The sequence below is a fragment of the Portunus trituberculatus genome, chromosome 2 (genome assembly GCF_017591435.1).
Source record: "Portunus trituberculatus isolate SZX2019 chromosome 2, ASM1759143v1, whole genome shotgun sequence".
NCBI classification, from domain to species: domain Eukaryota; kingdom Metazoa; phylum Arthropoda; class Malacostraca; order Decapoda; family Portunidae; genus Portunus; species Portunus trituberculatus.
The window spans coordinates 5534634-5544633 of record NC_059256.1 but is presented as its reverse complement, the minus strand read 5'-3'; the positions used below and the strand labels follow the sequence as shown (position 1 = coordinate 5544633).

General features: G+C 40.4%; 2 protein-coding genes across 3 annotated transcripts in view; one reads left to right on the top strand and one right to left on the bottom strand.

Moving 5' to 3' along the window:
• The window catches only part of LOC123503576 (centrosomal protein of 104 kDa-like), a 9805-nt gene extending 6523 nt beyond the window's left edge, over positions 1-3282 (bottom strand). Inside the window, exon 1 of the mRNA XM_045253470.1 lies at positions 3127-3282. The gene's annotated coding sequence lies outside the window, so the exon portion shown is untranslated. The remainder of the gene's footprint in view (positions 1-3126) is intronic.
• Positions 3283-4429: 1147 nt separating this feature from the next.
• LOC123503552 (zinc metalloproteinase-disintegrin-like atrolysin-A) overlaps positions 4430-10000 on the top strand; it is an 11885-nt gene continuing 6314 nt past the window's right edge. Inside the window, exons 1-10 of one of the 2 annotated variants that reach the window (XM_045253413.1) lie at positions 4430-5075; positions 5423-5553; positions 6208-6491; positions 6647-6723; positions 6848-6979; positions 7196-7314; positions 7460-7518; positions 7655-7846; positions 8274-8509; positions 9671-9838. In XM_045253413.1, the coding sequence (XP_045109348.1) occupies positions 5062-5075; positions 5423-5553; positions 6208-6491; positions 6647-6723; positions 6848-6979; positions 7196-7314; positions 7460-7518; positions 7655-7846; positions 8274-8509; positions 9671-9838 (1412 nt within the window). In that variant the 5' untranslated portion in view covers positions 4430-5061. The remainder of the gene's footprint in view (positions 5076-5422; positions 5554-6207; positions 6492-6646; positions 6724-6847; positions 6980-7195; positions 7315-7459; positions 7519-7654; positions 7847-8273; positions 8510-9670; positions 9839-10000) is intronic. The other variant, XM_045253423.1, reaches the window with a different exon arrangement.

Here is a 10000-nt window from a genome sequence, read left to right as displayed (position 1 = left end):
GTGTGTGTGTGTGTGTGTGTGTGTGTGTGTGTGTGTGTGTGTGTGTGTGTGTGTGTGTGTGTGTGTGTTTCCATAGAGGCGAAGTATTTATGTAAGTAAATGTGTTCTCTTATTAATGTGTGTGTGTGTGTGTGTGTGTGTGTGTGTGTGTGTGTGTGTGTGTGTGTGTGTGTGTGTGTGTGTTTTAGCTTTCCAGGGCCCCGTCTCCATATCTACACTTATCCAATCTTTCTTTAGAAATATGTACACTCGTTACTAATACTACTACTTTTTCACTCAAACGGTTCCAATTCTCTACACATCTTTGCGGGAAACTCTATTTTTTAACATCTCTCAGACATCTTCCCTTCCTCGGCTTCTTACTATGCAATCTTGTGCTTCTAGTGTCATATTCTTCACTATTTTTTAACATCTCTCAGACATCTTCCCTTCCTCAGCTTCTTACTACGCAATCTTGTGCTTCTAGTGTCATATTCTTCACTATTTTTTAACATCTCTCAGACATCTTCCCTTCCTCAGCTTCTTACTATGCAATCTTGTGCTTCTAGTGTCATATTCTTCACTATTTTTTAACATCTCTCAGACATCTTCCCTTCCTCAGCTTCTTACTATGCAATCTTGTGCTTCTAGTGTCATATTCTTCTCTCAGGATCAGTTTCTCATTATCCACTTGGTCCATTCCGTTGATCAAACCCTTAAAGTCACAATAACACCACAAAACCCATTAAAAACCACAAAAACACCCTTAAAACACCATAAACCCTCATAAAAACACCCTTTTAATTACCATAAACTCTCAAAAACACCCTTAAAAAACCCCAAGATCATAATAACACCCTTTAAAACACTATTTCGCCACAAAACACCTTTAAAACACCATAAACCCTTAAAAACACCCTTTAAAAACCCCAAAATCATAATAACACCCTTTAAAACACTATTTCGCCACAAAACACCTTTAAAACACCCTTAAAAAACCCCAAGATCATAATAACACCCTTTAAAACACTATTTCGCCACAAAACACCTTAAAACACCATAAACCCTTAAAAACACCCTTACTATGCGATCTTGTGCTTCTAGTGTCATATTCTTCTCTCGGGATCAGTTTCTCATTATCCACTTAATCCATTCCGTTGATCCATTTATAAAGTATCTGATCCCCTCTCTCTCTCTCTCTCTCCTCATATGTGATCCCTTTAAATTCTGGAACCATTCTTGTAGCCATTTTTTGTAGTCTCTCCAATTTCTTATGTGTTTCTTTGTATGAGGGCTTCACACTACTCCTGCATACTCCAATCTGGGTCTTATTAAAGTGTGTGTGTGTGTGTGTATGTGTGTGTATGTGTGTATGTGTGTATGGCCCCTGTTCACCCAGCAGGAAGTAGGTTATACGTTTCTCTAAAGGTTCTATCAATATGGCGTACCGGTTGATTGTTTTGGTACATCGTCACTCCTAAGTCCTTCTCGTTTTTGCCTTTCTACAGTTCTACCCCATGTCCCACTTCTTGGTCCATTGCTAGGTGTTCTTGCAGTATTTCACAATCCTCTTCTTTGCTGTATAATGCTGTTTAACTCTGCACAGTTTGGTATTATTTGCAAAACGGATTTCTGTGGCTGTTCACTTCTGCCATGTGGTTAATAGAAGTTAGGATAGGTTTTGGCGCCAATACTCACCCCTGTGGCACCCCTGTGGTATCTACTGGTCTCTACTATCTTAAACTATCGGCCTTATATCTCTCTCTCCCCGTCAATTAACTTTCTATCTATCTCAATCTTGCGTGTGGTACTTTGTCAAACGCCTTTTTTAAATACAAATTAACTATCTTGAATTAGCGTCCTTATCTCTCTCCCCCACGTCAAATAACTTTCTATCTTAATCTTGCGTGTGGTACTTTGTCAAACGCCTTTTTTAAATACAAATTAACTATCTTGAACTAGCGTCCTTATTTCTCTCTCCCCCCTCAAATAACTTTCTATCTTAATCTTGCGTGTGGTACTTTGTCAAACGCCTTTTTTAAATACAAATTAACTATCTTGAACTATCGCTCTTATCTCTCTCCCCCCTCAAATAACTTTCTATCTTAATCTTGCGTGTGGTACTTTGTCAAACGCCTTTTTTAAATACAAATTAACTATCTTGAATTATCGTCCTTATCTCTCTCCCCCCTCAAATAACTTTCTATCTTAATCTTGCGTGTGGTACTTTGTCAAACGCCTTTTTTAAATACAAATTAATACAGACAACCTCTCTCTCTCTCTCTCTCTCTCTCTCTCTCGTACTCTAAGCTATAACAGAATCTTAATTAGTGACACAAGACCCTCCTTTTCTAAAACCTAATAGGGTGTTTGGTATTAATTTACTGTCTTAAAGGAATTGGATCCCTTGTTAGTGGTATCGGTCTGTGATATAAAGGTTTCTGATGCCTTCCGATCTTCTATATGGGAAACACCTCTCCTGCATTTTCTATTAAGTATTTTATGATGTTGTATAATCCCTTTCAGTATTCTGCCTCTGTGTGTGTGTGTGTGTGTGTGTGTGTGTGTGTGTGTGTGTGTGTGTGTGTGTGTGTGTTATCTTTCCTCTTGAGAACACACATATACATTCCATTGTATTGTGTGTGTGTGTGTGTGTGTGTGTGTGTGTGTGTGAGAGAGAGAGAGAGAGAGAGAGAGAGTTTCTTCTTTCTTCTCTCTCTCTCTCTCTCTCTCTCTCTCTCTCTCTCTCTCTCTCTCTCTCTCTCTCTCTCTCTAATTAAAGATATATCAGATTTATTCCTCCTCCTCCTCCTCCTTCTCCTCCTCCTCCTCCTCCTCCTCCTCTCTCTTCTAGTAGTAGTAGTAGTAGTAGTAGTAGTAGTAGTAGTAGTAGTAGTAGTAATAATAGTAATAATAATAATAATAATAATAATAATAATAATAATAATAATAATAATAATAATAATAATAGTAGTAGTAGTAGTAGTAGTAGTAGTAGTAGTAGTAGTAGTAGTAGTAGTAGTAATAATAATAATAATAATAATAATAATAATAATAATAATAGTAGTAGTAGTAGTAGTAGTAGTAATAGTAATAATAATAAATACGACATTTTTAAATAACCCAAAATATTCAAATCCCACGTACCTATCACTTCCGGAGGTCAAGGGGGGGGTCAGGTCACTAAGGTCAGGTACTAGTCACGTGACCTTGACCTTTAAAGAGTCACTAAATTAATATATTCTAGTATTATCTCAATTGGCGTGTTTCGAAGGAGCGGCGCACTACCTCCCTCCGTGGATGCTGGAGGGACACTGAGAAGGGTGAGATTTGTTTGGGGTTTTGGTAATGGTGCGCATGTGTCAACTTAGGATGTCAGTTGTACGATAATCTTTAATTTTATTTTTTTACGTGTACGGTTTTATTATTTTTTTTTTAATATTTCTTTTAATAATGAAGTATTACTAATAATAATAATAGCAATAATTTAAACTAATTTTTGTGGTAGTATTAATATGTGTGTTGCAGTAGTAGTTGTAGTAGTAATAGTAGTAGTAGTAGTAGTAGTATTAATGTGTTTTTGTGGTTGTGGTGACAAATTAACAACATTTCCACACTCCAAAGGGTGTAGTTGAAGTGACGCGGGTTTTTAAGGGTGTTTTTGTGGTTGTGGTGACAGATTAACAACATTTCCACACTCCAAAGGCTCTAGTTGAAGTGACGCGGGTTTTTAAGGGTGTTTTTGTGGTTGTGGTGACAGATTAACAACATTTCCACACTCCAAAGGCTCTAGTTGAAGTGACGCGGGATTAACAACATTTCCACACTCCAAAGGCTTTTAAGGGTGTTTTTGTGGTTGTGGTGACAGATTAACAACAGTTTGACGCGGGTTTTAAGGGTGTTTTGTGGTTGTGGTCTACAACAAGATAGCAAATTGTCTATCACGTCTCTTCCACGGCCTATATAAGCCTATCTATTTTCTTACCCTCGGCCTATGCTCAGCCTCTCCCCTTTCAGCATAAAATATATATATAAATAGTTCAAATTTAGAAGTTTGTGACTTTTGAATGGACGAAAACACTGCAAGTCATCTCTATGGCCTTGAAAACTACTACTACCACTACTACTATTACTATTACTGCTACTATTATTATCATTACTAATTTTACATTATTATTATCAAAAGTCAACGGTTTATTAGCATTATTATTATTTTTGTGGTAATGTCGACAAAATAGCAAAACCCGCGTCTGTCTGTCTCTCTGTCCGTCATATCTCACTCTCTCTAGGCCATTAAAACTACTACAACCACTACTACTATTACTATTTTCACTACTATTATTATCATTACTATTTTCTACATCATTATCATTAAAAATCAACGAATTATTACCATTATTATTTTTATTTAAGTGATGTCGACAAAATAGTTTAACCCCAATCTCTCTGTCTCTGTCTGTCCCAGTGTTGCCAACCGTAGGGCAATTGCCCTACGCGTAGGGCAATTTAGCCTCATATCCTGGTCTGTAGGGCGGTAGGGCAATTTTACAAAATTTGAGCAAAACGTAGGGCAATTACGATTTCTTGGTATGAGTGATAATTATTTTGCATCAAAAGATTAATTATGTAAACGGAAAGGAAATATGCTAAAAAAAAGGTACTAATTTTTAAAAAATTCTATTACCCTCTACTATGTAACAAAAAAACTTCTTCAACAATAAATAATAAGTCACAAGTCATAACATAAAATGCTTCTCATAAATCTGACAGCCCCTTGTGATTGGCCCGTTTAAAGGAGAGAGCCAATCACAAGCCAGACGAGTCTGAGACGACGAATATATCCCTTGATAAACAGGAGCAGGACAGGTCTACTGTGTACATGTGAGCATGCTGCCGTCTTCTTTGGAACTGGACTGTATTAACGGCATTATGCATGTGTAGCCCCTTTATTTAGGACTGTGTTAACAGGAAAACATAGTGATAGTATGGCTGATTCCCCTTCTACGCCCAAAAAGAAAAGACAGTACCGCGGGGAGCTAGATAAACAAGAAAAGGAGACTCCCAGGAAGCAAAAGTTTAGAGATGTATGGCTACAGGTAAGAATTATAAGCTAGCCCATTTTTAACTTATCATTGTACTATGTTCAATTATATATTTTTATTAGGCCTACATTTCATTTAGGGTTCATTATGCTTCACCAGTCTATCTATATTATATATTCAATTTTTTTTCAAGAAAGATAAGATGTAGGTCTATTCCTGCACTAAACAAGAGAAAACATATTATTTTTGTTGTTGCTATATAGCAGTATATAAATAAAAAAACTACCAACTAATATCGAGATATTTTCATGATTCATCCTGAATCGTAGGGCAATGAAGGAAAATGTAGGGCAATTTCAGTGTCTGTGTAGGGCGAAGTAGTCTGTATCTTGCGTCATCAGTGTCCGTCTGGCTGTGGTGGGGGGAGGTTATGCTGTGCCGCTCTCTCCTGTCTATTTCCCTCCGTCCGTGTTCTGTGTTCTCTCCAGTTCTCTCCAATTTTCTCTCCAGCCAAGGGAGAGAAAAAGCAGAGGTGAGGTACTAGGAAGGAGGAGAAGTGAGAGAGATTTTAGGTTTGTTTACATTTTCTCTCTCTCTCTCTCTCTCTCTCTCTCTCTCTCTTATTGTTATTGTTGTTATTATTTTTATTATTATTTTTATTATTATTATTAGTAGTATTAGTTAGTAGTAGTAGTAGTAGTAGTAGTAGTAGTAGTAGTAGTAGTAGTAGTAGTAATAGTAGTAGTAGTAGTAGTAATAGTAGTTGTTATTGACACATTTTTTCCTACTCTCTCTCTCTCTCTCTCTCTCTCTCTCTCTCTCTCTCTCTCTCTCTCTCTCTCTCTCTCTCTCTCTTGTGCGTTGAATACTTGTGTGCGTGCGCGCGCTAGTTACATGATACAGTGTGTGTGTGTGTGTGTGTGTGTGTGTGTGTGTGTGTGTGTGTGTGTGTGTGTGTGTGTGTGTACTACTACTACTACTACTACTACTACTACTACTACTAATACATTGAATTCCATCATGTGAAATGGGTACAAGGTCTCTCTCTCTCTCTCTCTCTCTCTCTCTCTCTCTCTCTCTCTCTCTCTCTCTCTCTCTCTCTCTCTCTCTCTCTCTCTCTCTCTCTCACACACACAAACACACAAGCCACCCCTGAAACTCACCCACAACCCTCGTTTTCTTTCAGCAACCAATCAGCGTAGGAGGATGAGAAAGCAGGCATCCTACTGGTCAGCCTTCCTGCTTGGGGTCGGCGAGGTCATTTTGCTGACCTCGCTGACCCGTGCCGAGATATCAGAGGTCAAAGGTCATGGATTTGAGGGGATACTGAAAGAAAACGGAGAAGAGCGAGGAGCTGTAGGCATTTGGAGGAAAGAGGTTTATATTTGGGTCATTCCTCCTCCCTCCTCCTCCTCCTCCTCCTCCTCCTCCTCCTCCTCCTCCTCCTCTTCAGCAAGGCAGTTAGATACAGTAAGTTAATGTTGTTTTTGTTGTTGTTGTTGTTGTTGTTGTTGTTGTTGTTGTGGTTGTGATATATTGATTTGTTCTCTCTCTCTCTCTCTCTCTCTCTCTCTCTCTCTCTCTCTCTCTCTCTCTCTCTCTCTCTCTCTCTCTCTCTCACACAGATACAGGGCGGTGGAAACGTGTCTCTTGAAATTCGCTCAATTAAAGAGAGTCTGTTTCTCGACCTACGGCCTAACAGGTGAGAGAGAGAGAGAGAGAGAGAGAGAGAGAGAGAGAGAGAGAGAGAAATTGCCACATACTATAGTAATAATAACAATACTACTACTACTACTACTACTACTACTACTACTATTAATTTTCAGAGAGTTGCTGGCCAGAACGTATCGAGAGAGAGAGAAAGAGAGAGAGAGAGAGGGAGAGGTGTGTGAGTACATGGGAGAGGTGAGAGGCGACCCGCTCTCACTCGTGGCCCTCTCACTCTGCGATGGTGCAAGGTAAGAGAGAGAGAGAGAGAGAGAGAGAGTGTGTGTGTGTGTGTGTTTTATTTTCTTGTTTTCTTCCTCCTCCTCCTCCTCCTCCTCCTCCTCCTCCTCCTCCTCCTCCTCCTCCTCCTCCTCCTCCTTCTTGTCTACTACTACTACTACTACTACTACTACTACTACTACTACTACTACTACTACTACTACTACTACCACCACTACTACTTACAGGGGCGCAGTGGTGACGGGGGAGGGGGTGTGGGTGGAGGTGGCGCCCGCACCTGGCACGCACACCCTGAAAGGCCCACACCTGCTCACGCCACACCTGAAGACACACGCTGGCAGATGTGGTGAGAGAGAGAGAGAGAGAGAGAGAGAGTGTGTGTGTGTGTGTGTGTCTGAGAGAGAGAGAGTGTGTGTGTGTGAGAGAGAGAGAGAGAGAGAGAGAGAGAGTTTCCACGTGGCTTTACAAACATGTCTCAACGTGTTTTGCAGGTGTCTCAAACTCGGATCATCATCATCATCAGGAGCTGGAAGGGGGGGTAGGGAGGAGGGTGAGTAGAGAGAGAGAGAGAGAGAGAGAGAGAGAGAGAGAGAGAGAGAGAGAGAGAGAGAGATGAAATAGTGATAATAGTTGTAATATTTTGATATGTACTACTACTACTACTACTACTACTACTACTATTACAGGTGGAGCGGTCTCTGAGAGGTGATGCATTGTGGGAGCAGAAAAATACTAGTTACGTCGAACTAGTAGTAATAGTAGACCATTCCTTATTTAACAGACTACGCTCCTCCTCCTCCTCCTCCTCCTCCTCCTCCTCCTCCTCCTCCCTTTCTCTCAGTCGTCGCGTTCAAGTTATCACCAATATCGTTAATGTGGTAAGTGTGTGTGTGTGTGTGTGTGTGTGTGTGTGTGTGTGTGTGTGTGTGTGTGTGTGTGTGTGTGTGTGCGTGTGTGTTTCTAATGATACCTATGAAATATTGTCTTAAGAATGTGTGTGTGTGTGTGTGTGTGTGTGTGTGTGTGTGTGTGTGTGAGAGAGAGAGAGAGAGAGAGAGAGAGAGAGAGTTCAATATATATACAATAACTTTCAATTTGGTATAATATAATTTTTTTCCTCTCTCTCTCTCTCTCTCTCTCTCTCTCTCTCTCTCTCTCTCTCTCTCTCTCTCCCTCTCTCTCTCTCTCCCTCTATCCATCCATCTATCTATCTATCTATACACCTCCCTCCCTCTCTCTCACCCTCCCTCTCCTCTCTCTCTCTCTCTCTCTCTCTCTCTCTCTCTCTCTCTCTCTCTCCCACAGCTCTACAGACCGCTTGGCATCATCATAGTGCTAAGCCACCTAGAGGTCTGGGACAGAGACGATAAGGTCGAAATTGTTGACCAAGATTCCGGAAAAACACTACAAAACTTTCAAGCGTATTTGGCTGAATTTAAAACACACAATCCAAACACCGCCGTGGATAACCTGCAGCTTCTTACAGGGGTTGATTTTGAGAACAATACTGTGGGGAAGGCGACCATTGGAGGGATGTGTGGGTAAGGTGGTGTGTTTGGGTGTTTTTGTGGGGTTTTGGGTGTTTTGTGGGGTTTTGTGTGTTTTGTGTGTTTTGTGTGTTTTGGGTGTTTTGTGGGGTTTGTGGTGTTTTGGGTGTTTTTGTGGGGTATAAGTGTGTTTTGGGGTGTTTTGTGTGTTTTGGGGTGTTTTGTGTGTTTTTGGTGTGTTTTTGGGGTGTGTTTTGTGGGGTATATGTGTGTTTGTGGGGTATATGTGTGTTTGTGTTTTGTGGGGTTTTTGTGTGTTTTAGGGGTGTTTTGTGGGGTTTGTGTGTTTTGGGGTTTGTGTGTTTTGTGGGGTTTTGGTGTGTTTTGGGTGTATAAGTGTTTTTAGGGTGTTTTGTGGGGTATAAGTGTGTTTTGGGGTGTTTTGTGTGTTTTGGGGTGTTTTGTGTGTTTTTGGTGGGGTTTTGGGTGTTTTGTGGGGTATAAGTGTGTTTTGTGGGGTATATGTGTGTTTTGGGTGTTTTGTGGGGTTTTGGGTGTTTTAGGGTGTTTTGTGTGTTTGTGGGGTGTTTTGGTGTGTTTGGTGGGGTTTGGGTGTTTTGGTGGGTATAAGTGTGTTTTTTTGGGGTTTTGTGTGTTTTGGGTGTTTTTGTGGGGTTTAAGTGTGTTTTGGGGTGTTTTTGTGGAGTATAAGTGTTTTTTTAGGTGTTTTTGTGGGGTATAAGTGTGTTTTGTGGTGTTTGTGTGTTTTAGGGTGTTTTTGTGGGGTTTAAGTGTGTTTTTGGTGTGTTTGGGGTGTTTTGATGGATTTTGAGTGTGTTTCAATGTGTTTTGGTACACTTTGGGTGTGTTAGAGTGCGTTTAACATGTATTGGGTGTAATATTTATCATAAAAACACCCAAAAAACACCTAAACACTCAAAAACACCAAAAACACCACAAAACAAAAAACACAAAAACACAAAAACTTCAAAACACACAAAACACCACAAAACACACAAAACACAAAACACCACAAAACACACACAAAACACACAAAACACACAAAACACACAAAACACACAAAAACACACAAAACACACAAAAAACACCACAAAAACACTTCAAAACACTTCTAACCAGTCATCTCTCTCTCTCTCTCTCTCTCTCTCTCTCTCTCTCTCTCTCTCTCTCTCTCTCTCTCTCTCTCTCCCCCAGGCCAGCATCAGTTGGAGTCTCTATGGACTCTACCACAAGCACATTTCTGAGTACAGCAGAGGTAATGGCGCACGAGATGGGTCACAATTTTGGCCTAAAACACGTGGATGAGGTGGAAGGATGCGAGTGTGAGTCCCACAAGTGCATCATGAGGTCCACAGGCATCGGGTGAGTGGGTGAGAGCGAGTGAGAGTGAGTGAGAGTAGCCGGGAGAGGCAAATTTGTGTGAGTGATTTGATAGAAAGACCAGATTTTTTTCATGTTTTGGTGTGATAAATGTGGGTTTTTTTCAGGTTTCTGGGTGAGTGAGAGGGTTCATGGGAGAGGGAG